Source organism: Abrus precatorius, unplaced genomic scaffold (genome assembly GCF_003935025.1).
Source record: "Abrus precatorius isolate BTA unplaced genomic scaffold, Abrus_2018 Scaffold11, whole genome shotgun sequence".
Classification (NCBI taxonomy): Eukaryota; Viridiplantae; Streptophyta; class Magnoliopsida; order Fabales; family Fabaceae; genus Abrus; species Abrus precatorius.
Window position 1 is genome coordinate 909068 of NW_020874303.1, and position 22386 is coordinate 931453.

Here is a 22386-nt window from a genome sequence, read left to right on the forward strand (position 1 = left end):
AAAAAAACACCTTAAAATTACATATTTTTCTTTTTACATTTATCCAGAAGAACTTTCAGGATTACCTTTATTTAACTGCTTATTATGTTACTTAAATTTTATTTTATTTTTTACCTTAAAATCTCGCCACCCTCCAATATATAAACCTTTATTACCATGTGTTTAACTTTGTTCATGAAATAAAATAAAATAACATGTTTTGATTGTACTAATCAAAACATGTGCAATATATAAAGGAAAAGAAAACAGTGCTACCGAATTTGATTTCTTGTTTTTGGAATCATATGTAATTACGTAGAAACAAACAAAGTTTCATACCTAATTTACTAATTTGGTGTGAAACTTCAAGTTCATGCATTTCTGATGGAGCATAAAAGCTAGAAGAAGAAGAATATGATGAAGGATTACCATGCTACCCTTAAATCTATGACAGGGTGTATTTATGTTCTTGAGAATAATTCTAAGTGAAGCATAAATTAAAAGTGATTAGTTAGGAAACCATCACAAGAAAAGAAATAGAAGAATATATATATGATGGAAGAAGCTTAGAAGGATAACTAGTTTGACCTTTGATGATTTATGACTGCAAAATTAAATTGTTGGATTAAGGTGAACAACTTTTTGCGTGTAAAATTTAAAACTTCATTGCACATCTTAAATGTTAGAAAATTCAAGACAACCAAAAATATTATTACTAAGAAATGAGATCTGCTTTATCCTCCTAATAATCCTCGTACTAAGTAAGTATTAAATGACAATGTTCATTTATGGTTGTTTTTAAAACATTAAATACATTAAATACTTTTTTTGTTTCATTTAGTAATTAGGAGGATTTGTAGAAATACAAAGTAGGAGTATTTAGAATTATTTCTAGGAAATATCTGCATACAAAAGAAATGCATAATTCTTTTAAAAATTGAAGAAGCACTCAGACAAAGTAAGAAATAAATGAATAATAAAGATAAAATTTCGATAGATGACTTAAAATGAGAAAATAAGAAGTTAGAGAAGAAAATAACTAGGTGGTGCATGTAGTAAATCATAGACTTTAATTTGGTGTGAAACAAATTATATTTCAATTTATTATTTGAAAGAATCAATACTTATAAATTAAATTTGAATTTGAATTGAAATGTGTTTTTTTAGTTTAAAAATTCAAGTTTGAAAATAAATATTTAAATAATTTGTTTAATTGTGAAATAATTTAGACAAATATATATATATATGATGAAAATATTTTAATATGATACATCAAATATTCCATAAATACTCTTTTTAAAATATTTATGAGAATTCAAAAACTATCAAAAGTTTTGTAAATGAAAAAAAAAATAACACACATGAGAATGCATCTTAAAATCTTTTCTTTTGGTACAGTAAATGCTTAAAATAATCTCTTAAAAATTTTAATAAACTTAATTTAGTGCTTAGAAAAAAGTTACAAAACAGTTTATGAAATTCTTTTTCACGAGACATCTTAATTAGTTCTTCGGTTAAAATGCTCCTATTTAACTTAATAAAGCTATTTAAATTACAAAAATGACCATTTATTTTTATCTACTAAAATACTTTTTAAAAAAACTTCAGTTTTTAGTCAAATCAATCTTTACAAATTAGCTCTAGAATATAAAATTATGTAAATTGACTCTAATAAATTCTTCTTGACATCAATTTGGTTAAAAAAAATTAAAAAATTATGTTTTAAGATACATCTTAACTAATTAATAGTTTATGAAAGTACTTTTGTTTAGTTAAACATGAATCTTTTAACAGAAAAACTAGTTTATTTCTCAAAATAATACAAAAAAAAAAAATTGATGACTTTTATTTTCTCCCCAATGATTAAATTAAGAAAAATTATCGGTGATTAATTTGGGTGTGTAATATTTTAAATTTTAATAAATACTATATTTGGTCCTATTTATTAAAAAGTAATTATTAATATTTTTATCTTATTTATAAAAAATAAAAAAATTTAAATACATAAATTACTTCTTTTTATTTATTATGAAATTTATACTAATAAGATATCTATTTATTACTTATATTCATATATTTAATATACATAATATTAATTTAATTATTAAATATTATAAATATTTTTAAAATAATATAAATTTATTACATATAAAGAGAAAGAGAAAGAGAAAGAGAAAAAATTATTAATTTGGATGAATTAAAATTTATTTTATAAAATAAGAATGGAAGTAATATTTTATGTAGTGATGGACGAAATACCTGATAACTGTTGCACACCTGCACGCAGCTCGACAACAGCATGCGAGAAATTTTGTGAAAAGTTTTGGTAAAGATGCCTAACCTACGAATTCGATATGGTTATGATAATTTTAGTCATAGACTCTTCTATAATAGTCTTCTACCTTTCTCTTATTTTTTTGACCATGAATTACATCAAAAGCAGCACCGTACGAGAAGAAAACCACCCAAGCAAAGCGACCCAAATGACATCGAAACACGTTAAAATTTTAATTTATTATGCCAAATATTAAGTTTTGATATTCACATTTTTTACGTTATACTTCATGCTTATCAATTTTGATTATGGTCGAGAGTATTTCACGTAGTTAATTGAAATTTAATAAAAATAATCTGGAGCCATTACATAAAAATAAAATTAATAATAAGAAATTAAGTGCAAATATAAAGCCTTTTAATGTGGAGGAAGTAATATCCCCTCTTTGTATATACATATACAGGGAAATGAAAAGAAAAAAGTTTATACAGTTAAGTTCAGATCTTTATGGGAAGCAAGGCGAGATGGATATTGACAAGGACAAGGGTAACCTATACATTTTCTTCAAAAAGTTTCACTAAGCAGACTATTTACTGCCTCTTTGCCAATGTCTTCCTCAAGCCTTTGATAATCTTTGCAAACCAAAATAAGTTCATAGCCGATAGCACCAATGGCACAACAATTACTAATATCTGCCCAACTGTGTGCATCTGCTCAACCTGTTGAATAGTTGAACAATGATATTTGCTTCTCAAGACCAACAACATATTGTTTTACCAGAAATAAGATTAAAAAGAAAAATGAGCCAATTGTTGCTAAATTCCCACCCAACAATATTACAGTATATGACCACGTTTGCACCTGTCTCGAGGGACATCTAAGTTATCCAACAAGGAGCCAATGAATCTAAATTCATTGGACCAACTTCACCAATTTGGCCTCAATAGTTATTTTGTAGGCATAGTGGTATGTATGTACATGTGTCTATAGACATAATACAACTAGACTAAATATTGATCCTTGCCACCACAATCCTACTGTTCCCCAAATGCCAAGCATAAATTACATTATTAATTGATAATGAAAAATAGATGTTTAAAAGATGGTCTAATCTTGTCGCAACAAATAGATTCATGATCTAGGCCAGTTAACATCCAAGACAAGACAATATGAAGACATGTTTTAATTTTAAAAGGCCAAAAATTGAATGTCAAGATCAGCTACCTATAGAGCACCACACACTAGACAAAATTCAAATTCAGGGTGCTAATAGTTATTACCTGATCAAAGTGCAAGTAGACATGGTAAAACATGTAAATGAACAGAAGTATTCGGGCAACCTGCACAGGGACCATTTTGGCAAGCAAGTACAACAAAACAAGAATGAGAATTCTATGTATTCAACATGATAAGCTATCTCACACTAAGGATTTGGCAAAAATAAAAAATTATAAGAGAAAATATAAATGTATTTCAAACTGTTGACCCACCAGCCAAGCGATGAATATTACAACCCCGTTGATGAGATAAGCTTTGGACCTTTTCATTCCAGCCGCATCAAGATACCTTCACAAACACCAAATCATTAACAAAGCAAAAGATTACACAACAAATAGAATTCAATAAAAGAGAAAGATTACCATCTCAAATTGATCCCTGGAGTGGTTGTCTCGGAGATCAGGACCATGAACGTGTAAAGCTGTCCTTCCCCACTCAACATTGAATATGCTACTGCTACTAAAGAAAACAGATGATGAATCACCTGAACCAATGTTAATATGAAGTCAGGTTAAATCCCGACCATAATCATCTCCAGCTGGGTTCCTATCAAGTGAAATATCTTAAAATTGATTAAGAGAAGTAAACTTCACAAGATAGGTTCGCTTAAACTATCCAAGTTAAAAAGATTTTATCCTTACATACTCATATCCACCAAGAGAAGGAAAAAACCACAATATTATCCCAAGATCAGCAATGAAGTAACCAACAGAAATCTGTCACAATAAATATCGTACATAAGAAATAAAGACTTCACCAGATAAAAGAAAGTAATACAAAGTAATACAATCTGTCACAATCAAATGTATCAGGACAACGAATTTGATTCCCAGATTTGAATCATTACAAGTATAAAACAGGGAGAATTACAGAAAAAGGACATGCCAGCAGAATATTTTCTACCAAGAAAATGAGGAGAGATTAAGTAAAAATTGTAGCTAGCTCATCAATTGCAAAACAGACTGAGGAAAAGATGGCATTGTCTGCTAACAGGAAGAAGTCTAAAAGGCTTCTTATACACAGACAAGCTCAATGAATTATTAAGCTCCATTAGATCCCAACCATCCAACATTAGAAAGCAATGCAATGTGATATAGGAGATGCAAAACCCACATAACATCTAAAAAACACAGAATTAGCAATCAATTTAAATGGTTTCATAATAGACATTGTTTGACCATGTTCATTTCTTTTTATTATTCAATCAGCAAAGGAAAAGATATTAACGGATTACAGGGGTACTTGAATCAATGACCATGTTTATTGAATGCCAAATAGAAAAGGCAGCATGAGGGCTCCATACTTCATGCTATGTTTGTACGAATAAAGATTCTTGCCTGATTTCATAAGCCTGTTGAGTCTGAAACCCCATCAAGAGTTTGAGGCATAGTTATTAATCTCAAATATTGGTGCATAGCAGCCAATGCCAAAAAATTTATGGTGTAGTGGGATAACGTTATTTGGAAATTTTATATACAAATTATATAATTTATACTATATATATAAATGCTCAAAATTATAAAATAAAAAAAATAAAAAAAATAAAAACTCAAAATCTATGACACATTCATAATTAAAAATAAAATTCATAGCTATTAAGTGAAACATACGAGTAAATAACTATGAAAGTAAAAAAATTCCCCAAAATAATGCTTTTTTAGGGAAAAAAAAGGTCTAATGCTGCTTTTAAAAATGTTCTGCTATTCAAATTTTGTAGCAATTTGTGGCCGCTTCACTATTCCACGATAGCCTGCTGTTGATAATTGTTGTTTGAGGAGGTTTATCTATCATTGCAAGTCCCAACCCAAATAAATACAAACTTTAGCAATTAAACACACCATTCCTGCCACCACTTTATAAACTTAGGAAATAATTGTACTTTAAACTAACCAGGGGACATCACTGGAAAAGCTTCTAAATAAAGTGTGCTTGGTCCTTGCTTTAAGGATGCACGTTTATTCCCACATCAGCTCTAAAATATCATATCTTTATCATTTCATAATGTCAATCTTTTGATTCTTCTCTCAACGAGTCTATTACAGTTTTTGAAACTCCACTCCATCAATTTACTCATCAAAATGTTAGACACGACTGATTAAATTTCCATGAGCAAAAAGTAGGTTATTCAAGGTTATGCTAACTATATGTAAGTTACTTGCCATACACTGATACAGAAAATAAACTCTGTCCTCATTCAACTTGTTAAGTGAACTTGATTACTGAAATTTCCTTCATAGTTACAGAACTACAAAACATTATTGTTTATCACAAGTCATACTTGCAGAGGTAAATCACAAAATAGACAATCCATCATTAATTTAAGAGATCCTTCCTTATATATAATGTAGTTTTCTCTTTTACCATCACAATCAAGCTATATTTGATATAAACTCCACAAGTCAAGTTTCTTTTCTTTCTTTTATTCTCTTTTTGAAGAAAAATGAAGCTGTTAGCCGGTACAGTTTTCGCTTTACTAATTTAGTAGTCTCAAAACCTAGGACCAGAAACAAAATTTCTTGCCACAATGGACTCCAATATTTGTAATACAAAAATCACTTGAAATAAACCAATGCATATACAAAGACATAATTTCTAAAAGGAACCTTTACTATCCCAAGCTCTAGAGCTTGCATTTGAACAAGAAATTACTATTAGATTGAAAAAAAAAACAGAACAAGAAACTACTCAACTCTATGTAATGAGAATATAGGTTCCATAGGTTTATCACAGATACCATAGTAGTAATGGCAGGAACTCAAAGGATAAGAAAAGAGAAACAAAATGAAAAAATACAGATTGTTCTTACCCCCAGTGTGAACGTTGACAATGGAGAGCTTTCAAGAGTAATATATTCAGTAGACTGGTTGGAATATAGATTTGAGCAAAACACAAAGTACAGCGACATAACTGTTATGAAAATGGCATGCAAAGTTGATATAGCACTGCACAGAGAATAAAAATCTATAAACATCTTATGTCATGAGCAAAAACAGAGAATTTGTACTAAATAGAAAGATTTAGTCACCGGTTATTCCACTCAATACGTTGGACTTTTGAGAAGCTAGAATAACTCTTAAAGTAATTAGTGCCAATAAGCTGAATAAGATCGTTGACCTGAAAAACAGGATAGGCTATAACTAAAGATAATCACAGTAACTTTAATACATCTTACATGACAGACTTTAAGAAAATAGAATGAGAACAAACTACAATGTAAATACCATCTTGCAAGCAAACATGCCACTAATAACAGAAGTATACGGAATGAGAGAGTCTGCTAGTAAATATTCCTTCACGAAAAAATTAGCTCGGTTCTGGTAAGATTTGAATGCCATAATATCATTAGAAGCCAGCATCGCAACACTACCCCTTCGTTGAGAGGTCTCTTAAAAATTGTATGTGTTTCCTGCTTTCCACTTCCAGTCACCTAATATGTGAACAAATACAATTTGAAGACAAAATTTTAAAAAACTAAAACCCCAAAAGATACATTACAGCATGGTTTATCATTAAAATGATTTGAGTTAAGGATAACAATAACCATTATAAAAGTTATATGTATACAGGGAGAAAGACAAATGGAAAATTCAAGTAACAACTGCATGTCTTTAATGTATCAAAGAGACTACTATTATATTTGTTTCAAAGAGCTTTACAATCTCAGTGCCTACTTAACAATGATTCTCAGAAGAAACCATCCAGAAAGCACATCAAAGAGAATCCATGAAAGCAACCCTAAACAGGTTAGAACTTCCCATGGAAAGTGTAAGCAACTAAGCATTCAGTTACAATCAATGACACCATAAAGCAGAATTTTTTCATATACATAGATACATACATGATACACACACTCTCACATACATACATGTATGTATGTGTAACAGTTTTCTCCTTGATCCTGCCTCTGCGTTCATTCATAGTACATAACAAATTTTAACCAAAAGCTCCAAGAACCATATTCTCATTTTCTGACTTCTAAATGTAGCTGCTCGGAAAGGTGAAAACAAATTACAAAAACAAACAGCAATGTCACAGATCCTCCAACCAAAAGAAGCAAATGAAAATGATTAGTTTCACAAGAGAATAAATTATTCGGTATTCCTCTTGAGAACTTAGGAGGAAAAGGAATTCTGATATGCTTCAATCTTCAAGCCAGTTGAAATTACTACAGATAATAATAAATAATAAACAGCAAGCCTACACAAAATTACTATGCCCAGAAAACAATCCAGTTGGTCCTCTGAATATCAGTAACTAGTAAAGTATACAAAGCTGATGATTCAAAAAAAAAAAAAAAAAAGCTCGCCCACTCAAAATAAAAGAACCATAACGAAGGAGAAAAGGATAAATATTAAATAAATCTGTTGGGGAAAACATCATTTTATAATGTAAATGTTAAAGTTTTGAATTGCAATTATTAAGATTGTGGAAAATAATGGACAAATTCAGAGTTATTCAATAATAATAGTAATAATAAAACAACAACATTGTCAATCTCCCTATCAACAGAACTAATTTCCCAAATCATCAACACATTTATCATAATAAATCCATAAAAAACACTATCCATGTAAGGTTCAAATCAATAATTAAAAATAAAAATAAAAAGCAGATTAACATTTTCCTATTGAAACTTGAGATGTGAAATTTCTGCTTTGGGATAAGGACCAAAGCATCGTACCCTGTCGAACGATGCTATGCAGTAGAGGAATCGAAGCTATTGAAGGATCCCGATCTTATACTGCGTCGTTTTGAGAAACGGGTTTCTGGGGGAATTCTGAAAACCCAGAAAGGATCAGATTATTGGATTGAGGAGCTCAACAGAATATCGTTATGTAACCGCCAACCGTTATTTTTCTTTTTCTTTTCTCTTTTTTTTTTCTCAAGTATAATAGGATAATAGAGCATTTTATCATTTTTGCCAATGCCTAATTATTGATTTTTCCTATATTTTAGAGAAAAATAACCTTCACCTGTACACAAAGTGATAGGTTAAAGGATAGCAAAATTTAAAAAATAATAATTTTAAAAAAATTATACTAATAAGTGTTTGAATAATTTTATCTTTTCTTCCCCCAATACTTACAAAAAAAATGGGAAGATAACTGATTTTTCACCTTTTCCAAAATTACACAGAATGTAAAAAGTAAATTTATTTAAGGATAAAATTATCTATTTAAGAAAAACTCTTTTTCCTTTTCAATTAAACATTGTAACATTAATAGAGCAAACTTGTTGAGCAGTGATGAGAAAAAAGGGACGTTTCACCATTTTCATGATAAAGTCTCTGCAAACGGGTAGGACTGTAGGAGGGTGAATGAAAGGGAGAAAATCTTGCATTTTTTAAAAAAGAAATAAAACAAGTGTGATTCATATATTACATAATCAAATTCTTTTAATAATTAAATAATTTTATTAAAAAAATTGGTTTTATTAACATCAATCTTTAGAGTTAAGTTAAACATCTAAATATAGTAATTTTTTATTAAAAATTGTTTATTACATTAGAGATACAAAAATTATAATGAATATTTTTTAATAAATAATTACTCTTATTATATGTTTAAGTTTACTTTTAAGGGTTGATGTTAAATTTTTAAAATAATTTAATAATCATATAAAAAGTTAAAACTAAGAGGCAGAAATACCCAAATACGGTGTTCTGATATGAAATTATATATGTCAAAGTGAAAAATCTTAATATTATATATTTTTAAAACATTAAATTATATATTGATTTATCTTAGAATATTTCAAAATATCTTCATTGTCTTTATAGCATTAATTGTCATAATTTCCTTATTCATGTTTTTTTATTTAATTAGAATTATCAGTATAAATGGGAGATAGTGCTTTATGTTGTATCATCTCATATACCTCTCATTATAATATACTATTAAATATAACCAAAATATCATCAAATATATTTTTTATATATTCCATTTAATACTTTTCATATATTCTAACATATATTCCATTTACAAGGCAGGGTATGTATGTTGGAGGGTTCTGTTAGTTTAGAAGTTGTTGGCAACTCAATTGTTGGGTAAGATTTAGGTGGTAATGGATATTAGTTGAATATAAAACAAGTTATTATTAAAATAAAATAACTAAAGCTTGAAAGTTAGCTACATCCATAAAATAACCTATCCTAAAAATGTTTTATGCCCATGGCATGAGAAAACATGTTTATAAAGTGCATGAACAAGAGTCTAATGGAAGCTAATGTTGCTATATCAATCTTTTTATTCTCTTTATCTTCTTTTAAATAAAAAACAAAATGCTGGTAACTTGTCCTTGTCAAGTTGGAAAGGAAATAATGAATTGGTTGCACTAAACACTTGAGTTGTTCACTAGCTGTTGAAATTGAATTGATAAATGAATCATTGTTGTTAAAAAGTTTGAAATTAAAAATTGATTTAATTGTTGAAATGTTTTAATTTTGTGTATTTAGATATTAGTTAATTAAAATAACACGTCTTATTCTTTTAAACAAGGTTTTGAGTTTAAATTTTATGTATAAAAAAATTAAATTATTGTTAAGAAGTGAATTCACATCTCACAAGGATGCACGTTCAAATTACATCATCAATGTGAGAATCTCTTTAATGGCAATATGGAAGTACTCTTTCACTTTGAGCCTTGAGACATCCCTAACCTTAGTCATTTTGAGTAGCAGCAAAAATTTATCTCACCCAAAAGTTCAATTTAGATCATTGAGAAGGAATAAAATAAGAATTTGATCAAAATATATTTTTTATAATGTTATCCAATCATAAATTGTTATGTTAGCACAATCATTAACTTTTATAATAATTATTTTGGAAGTCATGTATACAATATATTTAAATATTTACATTGATAGTATAAAAATATTTTTGAGTACATCCAAATGAAAGTCATAGCATAAAGGAAAATGGAATGAAATGATATTGATTATAATTGTTTAAAATATGATAGAATAAATTGAATCTTTATGATATGTATTCCATCCAATTGCTTGATTTTCTTCCCACTAACTCCTTCCCCTGGGAAAAAAATATCTATGGAGACCAGGAAAAATTGTGTTCCTACATTATAACATATCTCCATTAAAAAGAGCAAACACACAACTGTGAACAGCTGCTGTAAAGACACTGCCACACAAGTAATGAGGAAATGGACAAACTGATTAACAGCATTTTCAGTATCTTTTTTGTGCCACAGATATGTATGTAAATAACTAAACCAAAAACTTCTTAACTCCTGTGTAAAGAAAATAATTTCAACATCCATAGGTCTATTAAGAGTTGAGGGCTTTCAGAAGTGTACATGTTCTTTTACAAACACAAAGGGAAAAGGAAAAACACATCATGAGAGGGATAAAAATATCAGAGTTTTGCAAACCAGAAGCTAAAGAAAAATATGGCCTTTTAACAAATTGAGTGCATCAATACTATATATAGAAGAGAGAAATAAAGTTCCCATGTACAAATTGAAGCTTCCTCCACAATATTATCATATGATTTTTTAATGTGTGTCCAAGGACAATAAAATATTACTAAATAGTAAGATTTTATTTTAAAAAATATTTATGTTATCACTGCACTTATTTCTGTGATATCTAATATCTTGTGATTTCTAATAAAGGTTTACTACACATATGTTCTTATTTTGTACCCTTACACACGTTAAAAATTTCATATTATTATTTTGGGCACGTGCAGCTGACCAAACTACATTTTTTGAGTTATATTACCCTTCATTGTGCTAGAGTGAAACAGATCCAAAGCTTGAGCTTGAGCTAATAATTTTTCCCCTTTTAGGTTAACATGTAACTTTCCTAATCAATTGATCTTAGATTTTTATTTTATTTTTTTGTGACTAATCGATCTTAGATTTGTGTAGTGCCTACAGCTTTGTTTGAGAGTTTGAAAAGTGAAGAAAGAAAAGTGTTTGAAAGGTAATGGAGAAGAGGGAAGGGAGGAGGAAGGAGGGTTAATACAACACCCACCAATGTAGAGCAACTTAAAAAACATAAGATTAGGAGGGTTTATAAACTTTCCCTCTCTCATCTAAAAACTCTCAAACAAGGATAAGCATCACGTGAGCCTTCCCCTCCCTCCCAAACAAAGCCTTAAAAAAATTTCTTCATATAACTGTTCAAATCTAGAATAGCAAAAATAAAAGTGAACCAAATTATCAAAAGATATTGTACTCCGATATATGTGATAATTACAATTGAATTAGGTCAAGAGATATGATCAGTTCAGTTATCACCTAGTAATCGGTACATGTCTAGTTAGAATACACTATAATTCCATATCAATAGTAACTTCATCATGTGTAATAGTACTCCAAAGCATAACATATGGGAGAACAAAGGTTAGTATACTCTCAATTCTGGTAGTATATAGTGCTCACACACCGTCTTTAAAGAAAGACTAAAATGGAGATGTTTATTTGAATGAATAGGGAAAGGGAAAAAAAAAATATCCTACAAGTTAACTGAATCATTAGCCAGATTACAATATAACAACTAATAAAGAATCGGGAAGTTCAAAAGAAAATAGCATATCAGGTTAACATTGACAATGTGATTTCGTTAAGGCATTGGTTAAGACATCGAAAGTGGAAAGATTTTCTTGAAAAATACATTTGACTGCATTGGAAATCATGGAGGAAGGTTTATTAATTACATTTACTTAACAAAAGCCTTCAGTTTTTTATTCCTTAACCAGTGTCCGTTAGCATTTGCCTGTTTGTAAACAAATTTACCATAATAGTTAAAGTGAACAAAACAATTCATCAATCTTACCCTTGGATGACAAAACTATGGGAATCTTAATGTGCTCTGCCTATTCAAATCAAACAAAACAATCACGAGAGTAGAATTGAAAGTAGCCAGTTCTCATAACTAGCACGCTAATAATTTAGTATCGTCAAAAATCAGTAACACAAACCATCAAGCAATAAACGAAGATCATAAAAATTGAATAGTCAATTTCAGCAATTAGGTCCAGCCAATTGAGAACTTTCAAGTTTAAAGTATATTCATATGATCAATTGACAACTGACCTTTGTATGCCTCCAATAGTGTTAGAAAGTAAGCCAAAAAAAATAGGCTATTCTGTTATTTTTTTTCTGTTGTATGCCATTAGCTGTCTAGCTATAAAAGCTGATACATTTCATTGTGAAATACAAGTTTTCTCCTCTGTTTCACTGTATCTCTTTCTCTATGAGTTTTATGTTCCTTTATGGTATCTAGAGCAAGGTTCGTGTAAAGTGGCCTGTGAAAAGTGGTGATAGAATTAGAAGGGTTGTAAAGTGTGTTGAAGACTGTCTTGATTCTTCAAGATCGTGTGTATTGGGAATTAAGCATAGTTTGAAGATCCTGTGAAGATTCTTTCATCAGAAGACAGGAGGATGGCTGGAAATGGTAGTATTATTCAAGGGGCTCTACCCGTTTTCGATGGGAAGATGTTTGATGATTGGCGAATCAAGATGATGGCCATATTTGGATTTCAAGATGTCTCAGATGTGATAATGGGTGGTCTTGAAGATCCTGGGAAGAAAGCTAGTGAAGAAGAGAGAAAGAATTATAAGAATCAGCAGAAACTTGATAGTAAAGCCAGGTTTCTACTGTATCAATGTGTAAGTCCGAGAATCTTTAACAAGATATCGAGGGCAACAACTGCCAAAGAAGCATGGGAGATTCTTGTCAAGACATATGGAGATGATGACAAGAATAAGAAGGTGAGACTGCATACGCTGAGAAGAAAATTTGAGCTTCTAATGATGGAGGAAAATGAGTCTATTGCAGAATATTTTGACAAAGTTTAGGAACTTGTTAATGCCATGCGGGCATGCAAGGATACTATCACAGATCAATCAGTGGTTGACAAGATATTAAGAACTCTACCTAACCGATTTGATCACTTAGTGGTTACAATTGAAGAAACACGTGATCTTGATTCAATGGATTTAGAAGACCTGCAGCATTCGCTCGAAGCTCATGAGTGTAGAATAAATGAAAGGAAAAAAGTTCAAGAATTGGCTCTTCAGGCAAGAACTGGCTATAAAGACAAGAGTAAAAATTTTGGTCAGAAGACAGACAGAAAATATGTGACTGATAAGGGAAAGTTGAAGTTAGCAGGTGAATCCAAGGAAGGCAATCAAGAAGAAACTTCGTCTGGTGATGAAAAGAAAGAATGGAGGTTTGATAAAAAAAAAAAGGTGAGGTGTTATAAGTGCCAAAAGATAGGGCATTTTGCTCGTGAATGTCAAAATGGTAATGGAGTGAAGGGTAAGAAGAGTCAAGCACATCTTGCTAAAGAAGAAGAGACGTCCGATTCTGAAGTTGTAACATTGATGGCACAAACTGATGCAGTAAGCAATGATGAATCTTCCTGGTATCTTGATTCAGGATGTTCAACTCATATGACCGGAAGAAAGGATTGGTTTGTAAAAATTCAAGAAACACCATCACATGGAAAAATCAGGTTTGCTGATAATAGCAGTCTGACAGCAGAAGGCGTTGGAAGAGTTGTGCTATGGGATCTTGATGGAAGAGAAATTGTGGTTGAAAATGTGCTATACGTGCCTGGTTTGAAGACTAATTTGATGAGTCTTGGGCAGCTTCTTGAGAAAGGTTTTACAATGAAGATGGAGGATAACAATTTGAGTGTTTTTTATCAAAACAAGAGGGCTGTGATACAAGCTAAATTGTCACAGAATCGGACTTTTCAGATTGCAATGAAGACGATGAAGCATCAGTGTTTCTCTGCCTCAGAGGGAAAAATTGAATGGATATGGCATCAGCGATTCTGTCATTTAAACTTCAGAGATTTACATCAGCTAGGAAAAAATCAAATTGTTTCTGGACTTCCTAAAATCAGCATTCCAGAAGAGGTGTGAAGGGAGTGTGTGCAGTGCAAGCAAACTCGTATGAGTTTCAGCAATGCAGTATCTCTGAAAAATAGTGAGAAATTGGGACTTGTTTATTCTGATGTGTGTGGTCCCATCCAAGTTGAGACACCTGGAGGTAACAAGTATTTTTGCACTTTCATTGATGATGCCACAAGAAAAATTTGGGTTTATCCTATCAAAAGAAAAAGTGAGGTGTTTGATGTTTTTCGAAAATTCAAGAGACTTGTTGAGAGTAGAGTGGAATGAGGCTGAAGGTGCTACGAACGGATGGAGGTGGAGAGTATGTCTCCAATAACTTCATGAAATTCTGTGAGGAAGAAGGGTTGGAACATCAAGTCATACCACCATATACACCCCAACACAATGGCTGCGCTGAAAGGAAGAATAGAAGTTTGTTAAATATGGTAAGGTGCATGCTACGTACCAAAAATCTGCCTCAATACCTATGGGGTGAAGCTGTCAACACCGCTTCCTATGTGATGAATAGGTGTCCCACTAAGAGACTGAAGGAGTTGATACCTGAGGAAGCTTGGACAGGTGTAAAACCAAGCGTAACACACCTCAAAATTTTCGGATCTCTATGCTGGAAACGTGTACCTGATCAACAGAGGCAGAAGTTGGATGATAAAGGTATACCACAAGTGTTAGTGGGGTATCATTTAATTGGAGGTTACAGGCTTTTTGATCCAAAGACTAGACAAGTAAGTATTAGTAGAGATGTTGTTATTGATGAAACAGCAGAATGGAACTGGGAGCAGCCCGTGCCCGATAAAGCACAGTCAAAAATGTTACTTGTTGATGAGTTAGAATCAAATGAGGAAGAATGCAGTGATCAGGAGGTGAGGCGTTCATCTCGTATCAAGCAGCAACCAACACATCTCCAAGATTATGATCTTGGACATGATTCTTTGGTCTCCACCGAAGGCAATCTGATTCACTTTGCTCTTGTTGCGGAGGCTGAACCTCTCACGTTTGAAGAGGCAAAGAAAGACAGAAGATGGTGGAGTGCTATGGAGGAAGAAATCAGATCAATAGAGAAGAACAACACCTGGGAATTAGTGGATATGCCAGCTGATAAGAAACCAATTGAGTTGAAGTGGGTTTACAAGACAAAAGTGAATCCGAAAGGTGAGATAGTGAGACACAAAGCTCGTTTGGTTGCAAAAGGATACTTGCAACGAAAAAGGGGTGGATTATGGAGAAGTTTTTGCCCCTGTGGCACGTATTGAAACAATTCGTTTAGTAGTGTCAATGGCTAACCGAGAAGGTTGGAGCATGCATCAGCTAGACGTCAAATCTGCATTTCTAAATGGATTTCTTGAGGAAGATGTTTATGTTCTGCAGCCTCAGGGATTCAAGAAGGAGAAGCATGAGCACAAGGTGTATAAACTCAAGAAGGCCTTATATGGCCTAAAACAAGCTCCAAGAGCTTGGAATAAGAGAATAGATGAATTCTTGTGTCAAGTGGAGTTTCTAAAGTGTGTATCTGAGTTTGGAGTTTATATTAAGACTGTGATACATAACAAGCTAGAAGAAAAACTGATAATCTGCTTGTATATGGATGACTTACTCGTGACAGGAAGCAGTGAGGAATTGATAAATGAGTTTAAATCTCAGATGTTATCTGAGTTTGAAATGAGCGACCTTGAAAGATTGAGTTACTTCTTGGGTATTGAGTTTGTACAAACCAAGTCTGGAATCGTTATGCATCAGACCAAATATGCATCTGATTTGCTCAAGAGATTCAACATGCTGCAGAGCAATCCTGCAGGTACACCATCAGCAGTTGGTCTGCATCTTGAGCAAAATGCTGCTGAAGAACCTGTTGATCCAGCAGTCTATAGAAAGATGGTTGGAAGCTTGAGATATTTGTGTCATACCAGGCCTGACTTGAATCACAGTGTTGGGTTAATAAGTAGGTTCATGCAAGAACCCAAGCAATCACATATGACTGCTGCAAAAAGGATCTTGAGGTATTTACGTGGAACGACTGAGTTTGGAATTCTGTTTTCCAGGAACACTAACCATGAGGATATGAAGCTAATTGGTTTCTCGGACTCAGATTGGTGTGGTGATAAAGGTGATAGAAAAAGCACAGCTGGTTACATTTTCTTTATTGAAGGAGCTCCAATCAGCTGGAGTTCTAAAAAAGAGCCTGTAGTTGCTCTTTCATCTTCCGAAGCGGAATATATTGCTGCTGCTGAAGCAGCATGTCAAGCAGCATGGTTGGAGAAGTTGATGAATGAATTGAAGATTAAATTGAAGTCAAAGACAACACTTATGGTAGACAACAAATCTGCCATTGATTTGGCTAAGAATCCAATCTGTCACGGTAAAAGCAAGCATATTAAAACTCGGTTTCATTTCTTGCGTGATCAAGTTAATCAAGGAAAGCTGAATGTTGATTTTTGCAAGTTAGAATTTCAGCTTGCAGATATCTTTACGAAAGCTTTGAAATATGAAAGGTTTAAGTGCCTGAGAGAATCTATTGGAGTTGTTTGTATGAAAATGTTTTTGGCTTAGGGAGGTGTGTTAGAAAGTAAGCCAAAAAAAATAGGCTATTCTGTTATTTTTTTTCTGTTGTATGCCATTAGCTGTCTAGCTATAAAAGCTGATACATTTCCTGTAATGAAATATGACATACAAGTTTTTTCCTCTGTTTCACTGTATCTCTTTTTCTATGAGTTTTATGTTCCTTTAAATAGTAGTGGCGCAATTTTCTGAAATCGTGTCACATATCTCTCCAAAAACACTTTCTCACTGATCCGAACAAAGCTACTTAATTTTAAATCACTCTTTACCAAACCCCTAGACTTCAAAATTTTAACAACAGCAAATCTAGGAATAACTGTCTTCTCCAAATTGTTATTAAAAATTGCGGGGCAAATGTCTTCTAGGGGCAAACCCATATCCTTCGCCAAGAAGCTCAGTACTTTTGTTATCTTCTTTTCAGAAGCCATTATATAATGAGGATGACTTTTGAAAGCTGTAAGACACATATCTCTGGACCAGCCCCACTTCTCAAAAATCTCTAATTTTGATTTCCACATTACTTCATTCATCTTTGTAAGCACTTGAACAGCCAAAAGAAAATTTGACTTCAAAGGATCAAACCTCATTTCCTTCACTTTATTCACAGCCGTAACAAATCTCAAATGCTTCATAAATGCCACAGTAGGAAAATTTGTCACTAATAGGGAAATGGAACTTTGAGGCACCCCAAGTTGTCTCAAGACCTCTATGTTTGAAACTGAATCATCCATTCCATTTCTTCTGTTAAAGAACCACAACCCATGCTTCAGAGTGGAAACTGCTTCCTTATCATTGGAAACTAGACTCCTAATGATCTTGTAACGAGGGATAATGGTTTTGGTCAAGCTTAATCCCAAAATTGAAGTGTTTCCAATGAGGATTTTGGGTAGATCCGTGGTTGAAAACCCAATAGAATGCAAGAACTTGAGTTTTTTTGACAAAAGCACAGAAGGTTGTCTCTTTACAAGACGACACAGCTGGGTCTCAGAGAATCCATAGTTTCTGAGAAGATCAACTGTAGCATTTGACCCATCTGGGTTTTTCAATTGCAACCTTTTTAAGAGTTTAAGGGCCATTTCAGGGCACAACTCACACAAGTTTATGAGGCTATAAACATCAAAGTTTCCACCTTTATGGTGAATGGTGTTTGATATAGATCGAGTACGTGAAGTGAAGAAAAGAAAAGCATTGTGACATAAAACAACAATATTGAGGTTCCTCGAAGCTAATCTAGCAGTAAGAAAATGATCCATTGTAATGGAATAGTAGTAGTATTTTGATGAATGTTGACTCAGATTTCAGTTTGAAGGATTATGCTTCCTTCCACGCATTCTTCACAGTTCACTGCTTCAAAAGTGATCTGAATTAACACAACCGTTGTGAAGACGTTTGTTTTGATTTCAGAAAAATCATTATTTTTAGGTTTAGGCTTTGTTTATTTATTTCGTTCTTTTCCCTCCAGAGTTTTGATTTGCATCATTGCATGCGATTTTGGTTCTTGGATTTAGCTAGGTTAATCGTATTTGTTTAATGTTAACAATATTTAAAATATAAACTGCATTGCATCAGACATGTCCAAATGAAATCAATTTGATTGCCTATGTATCTCTCACATGTGACCCGTGTTAAAATTTAGTTAGGCAACTCAATACTTAATAAATAATAATTAATGATAGAAGCTAATTTTTTCATTTATTTAATTTGTTATGAATTAAATCTTAACAAATCTTTTTTAAAAAATAACTTTTATAAGGCTGACAAATTGTGTTAAAACCTTAATAGAAATGTAGATATATCATTTATTTGCATAGAATTGCAAAGAAAAGAAAAATATAATAATAATAATAATTAAATAAAAATAAAATTTATTATATTTTACACATGTTAAATATTTGAATATATATTTTTCTTACTAATTGTCTTTAATAAATAATGCTACATTTTATTATAATTTTGTTAATTATTAGAGGTGATATTTTGGGATTTTTTTAATACATTTTAAAAAACATATTATTACAATAAATTAAAAGAAAAAAAAATTTAGGGCTTTCTTTTATGTATTTCATCAAAATAAGAGATAAAATTCTCAAATCATAACACATTTAAATAGTTTTATTCATAAAGAAAAGAAACAATAAAGTTTAAAAATTAAACTGTCTTTATCAACATGTGACCCAATTTGAGAATTACATTCCTAATAGAGATAAAAAAAAAAATTTGTGTCAAGAACAAAACTCTTAGATATTTTTAACTTCATCTCTTAAGTATATTAGATCTCCAATAACCAATAAAATATTTTTACTAAAATCTTTTGCTTATATTTTTTTTTTAAGTATTTCTAATTAATATAATTGTAATGTAGATTTATATTTTAAAAAAAAATTTCACCTTAGTCTGCATATAAACTTTATCAATATTCATCATCACTAAAAATTTAAAATATAATCAATATAGGTATCATTAAGAATATCTCTAAAATTTTGTTTTGATAAATTTAAGTTTAAATCAAAATCCACACAAGTTCTCTAATATTTCACAAGCTATCTAATAAAAAATGTTATTCATCAACATCATCATAATTTGTATCGATGTCTTCATAGATCCTTCAAAATACAATTAATTATTAAATATGTACAGTCACTAGAAATAAGTCATAAATTATTATGCTAAATGTATTATAGTTCTTGTAACTTTTATATTTATCATTTTTATAAAATTAGATAGATAAGTTTAAGTCTAACATATCTGAACTAACTCTTGAACTCTTGTCAAATACAATATTTGCATATAATTCAATAACAATTGTAATAATTTAATGTTAATATATACTAATCATACAATTAATGTCCTTATTGTCACGTATATCTAATAAAGTGTATTGTTTAGCACTTAAATAAACCAAAAAACGTAAAATTAATATAGATATAATGTGATTATCAATAAAAAAAAATTATAAATCTTTTTTTCAAAATTTAAAAATTTATCTTTTTTCTTATCTTTATCAAAATTTTTTACTTTCAAATGTTATACCTTCATTTTCTATGAATTTTTTTTTTCATTCCAATGTAACAATGATAACAATATCACTCATCTTACATTAGTGAAAAAGACAATGTTAATAAAAATTATAAATTTACTAGTCTATATAAATAATAAATAACATATTATGTTTACCACATAAAAACATACTATATTCACTTCTATTTACATTTATATATTCAAAATCTTTTATATTTATTTTAAAAATTTAATGTATGCTAATTAAAAAATTAAATTTTAATTCAACATGACATATATTCAATATTCGTATTACACATGTTTAAAACAAATTAAACTAACAAATATAACATCATTTTAAAATTAATATTAAACTTCTACTAATATAATTCCAAAATCTTTTGTAAAAACTACTAACAAAAAATATATTTTATTTCAACATACACACAATTATTTAACTAATATTTCATCAATTTTACCTACATCTATTCATTACACTAATTAAACTTATTTACATTTAACTAAAATAACAAGTGTAATTACATTTAAAATTAAATTTAAAAACAACATAACTAACCTGAAACAATTTTTCTAACTCTCGGTAAAATTTATTGTTGCATCTGTCTCACAATTTATCGAGGAATTTATTTTTGGATAATAGAGTGTAACTACACTATTTTACCCAGAGAACAATGACACATGTCACAATCCATATAGTTTCATCAATGTACTAGGATCACACCATGTGTTAACATCACAAAGTTTCATCCCTATCATAAATGAAATTAAAAAAATTGCACCACGTATCAGCATTTCAGAATTTCATCCTTGATACAGACAAATGTCTTCTTCTTATGAAACAAAATACATAAATTAAAAATAAAAGAATTAGTTTTATCTAAAAAAAATGCAAAACTAGGGCTGCCATAGCCAAAAAGAAAGCTCCAAAAAAGGATTTTTTTTAAACTTATTGTGGTAATTTGTTTTTAAAAATGTATTAAAAAAATAAACAAGTTGATATTTTGATGTGAAAAACTTAATTTAAATAATTAATAAAATAAAAGGATTAAATGTGAATAATTTAAATTAAGAGAAAGAATTTAAAATGCTATTAACCTTAAATTTATATATTATAATTGAGCCAAATCTTATGTTATTACAGTTAATTTGAACCTTTTTGTTGAAAGTACTAATCATTTGAGACGTACATTAGTAAAGTAGTATTCATGACATGCTGGCATTGAATATTAGTAGAGTTGCACGGTTTCCTAGTTGCAATATAAGAGCATCTTTATTCTTCTATATAGAAAAATGTTTCATAATTTTTCTTGCTTTAAATTCATGTGTGTATGTTGTTGCTTTCGTCAAAAGAACTACAATAGTTTATCAACTGCAGGAAAAAGATATTATGGCTTTCATGTCATCATGAATTTCTTGAATCACCACCAATTCACGGCAACAAATTATAAACCATTCACATTAATCACTTAAAGCCATTATTATTCTCCAAGGCCTTGTCTTTGATCTCTCCTTAATCATCTTTGTGATCTTTTCTAAAGCCTCTCAATCAGATTCCTTATATCTGTGACAATCCCAAAGTTTCCCTATCAACCTTAAACACAATGATAATGGGGAAAAAAAAGGAGTTACAAGCCACCAAAACAAATCACAATGAAGGGATGTTGGCTGAATTGGTTCAGCTTTGTTTTAAAAAAGTAACTAGTAGTGATGGGTACAAAATGAAATAAAAGAGTATGCTAAGAGAACATACCGAAAATCATAAACTGATAAACCAGCTACCATTACCCATCAGAACTTGCAGTACATATAACGGATTTCAACTCCAACACCAAAAATAAAGAGGGGGTATCCAAGGGAAATTAGGGTATGCAAGACACTATGAAAGAATATATGATGGCTACCAGTCTTTTCCAGCATGGTACTTGATAAAATAATATCAATGTAGATAATTTATCAAATTAACACAATTCAACAGAACCTCAAACTAGTAATTTTGGTTTGACTATGCTTAATAATAATTTTACATGGATGAATTTGAGCCTCCAAGATGCAATTCTACCAGAGTAACTAAAGTACTACCCTTATTAACCTTACGAAATCATTCATAAAAAGTGACAAAATTATGCTCAAAATTACCTAATAAACTGACAATAGCATCTAGTTTAACTTTCTTTCGACAAACACCGAGAGGTGTTTGCTTTAATTGGTTCACATCACTCTTAGGATTCAACAGGTTTAAAATCTCACTCCATAATGCCTGTAAAGGGTTCAGCCCCTTAAGAGGGATAAAGCTGTGATAAAATATAAGGAAACAAAGTTTCAGCTGATCAATGGCTATAACTTTATGCGTAAGTGCTTGATTCAACGAGATAGAGATGACAAAACTGCCAATCATT

At 30.7% G+C, this 22386-nt stretch overlaps 3 protein-coding genes across 4 annotated transcripts; 1 reads left to right on the top strand and 2 right to left on the bottom strand.

The window, feature by feature from the left end:
- Positions 1–2614: 2614 nt before the first annotated feature.
- Positions 2615–8367, bottom strand: LOC113854964 (transmembrane protein 56-B-like). Of its 2 annotated transcripts, XM_027486336.1 has the most exons (10): positions 8214–8367; positions 7371–7517; positions 6754–6959; positions 6558–6646; positions 6339–6474; positions 4174–4248; positions 3895–4016; positions 3745–3820; positions 3535–3594; positions 2615–2973 (listed from the first exon to the last, which is right to left on the bottom strand). In XM_027486336.1, the coding sequence occupies exons 3-10, from the start codon at positions 6886–6888 to the stop codon at positions 2845–2847; spliced, it is 822 nt and encodes a 273-aa protein (XP_027342137.1). In that variant the 5' UTR covers positions 6889–6959; positions 7371–7517; positions 8214–8367; the 3' UTR covers positions 2615–2844. The 2 variants fall into 2 exon arrangements, with proteins under 2 accessions (XP_027342137.1, XP_027342136.1); XM_027486335.1 differs by lacking the exon at positions 7371–7517 and having other exon boundaries at positions 8214–8338.
- A 7324-nt stretch (positions 8368–15691) lies between these two features.
- On the top strand, positions 15692–16963 carry LOC113854179 (uncharacterized mitochondrial protein AtMg00810-like). Its single transcript, XM_027485064.1, has one exon. It carries the CDS (start codon positions 15692–15694, stop codon positions 16961–16963), a length of 1272 nt encoding a protein of 423 aa, XP_027340865.1.
- Positions 16964–17127: 164 nt separating this feature from the next.
- Positions 17128–18361, bottom strand: LOC113854181. The gene has a single exon (XM_027485066.1). The coding sequence runs from the start codon at positions 18223–18225 to the stop codon at positions 17128–17130; it is 1098 nt and encodes a 365-aa protein (XP_027340867.1). The 5' UTR covers positions 18226–18361.
- Positions 18362–22386: the final 4025 nt, after the last annotated feature.

What these genes read in the sequence shown, in the direction of transcription:
- LOC113854964 (XM_027486336.1), bottom strand. Translation starts at nt 6,888, where the DNA reads ATGCTGGCTTCTAATGATATTATGGCATTCAAATCTTACCAGAACCGA. An exon ending in GCATGTTTGCTTGCAAGATG is followed by an intron (nt 6,647 to 6,753) that starts GTATTTACATTG and finishes CCTGTTTTTCAG; the next exon opens with GTCAACGATCTTATTCAGCT. An exon ending in TAATATTCATCGCTTGGCTG is followed by an intron (nt 3,595 to 3,744) that starts GTGGGTCAACAG and finishes GTCCCTGTGCAG; the next exon opens with GTTGCCCGAATACTTCTGTT.
- LOC113854179 (XM_027485064.1), top strand. Translation starts at nt 15,692, where the DNA reads ATGGCTAACCGAGAAGGTTGGAGCATGCATCAGCTAGACGTCAAATCT.
- LOC113854181 (XM_027485066.1), bottom strand. Translation starts at nt 18,225, where the DNA reads ATGGATCATTTTCTTACTGCTAGATTAGCTTCGAGGAACCTCAATATT.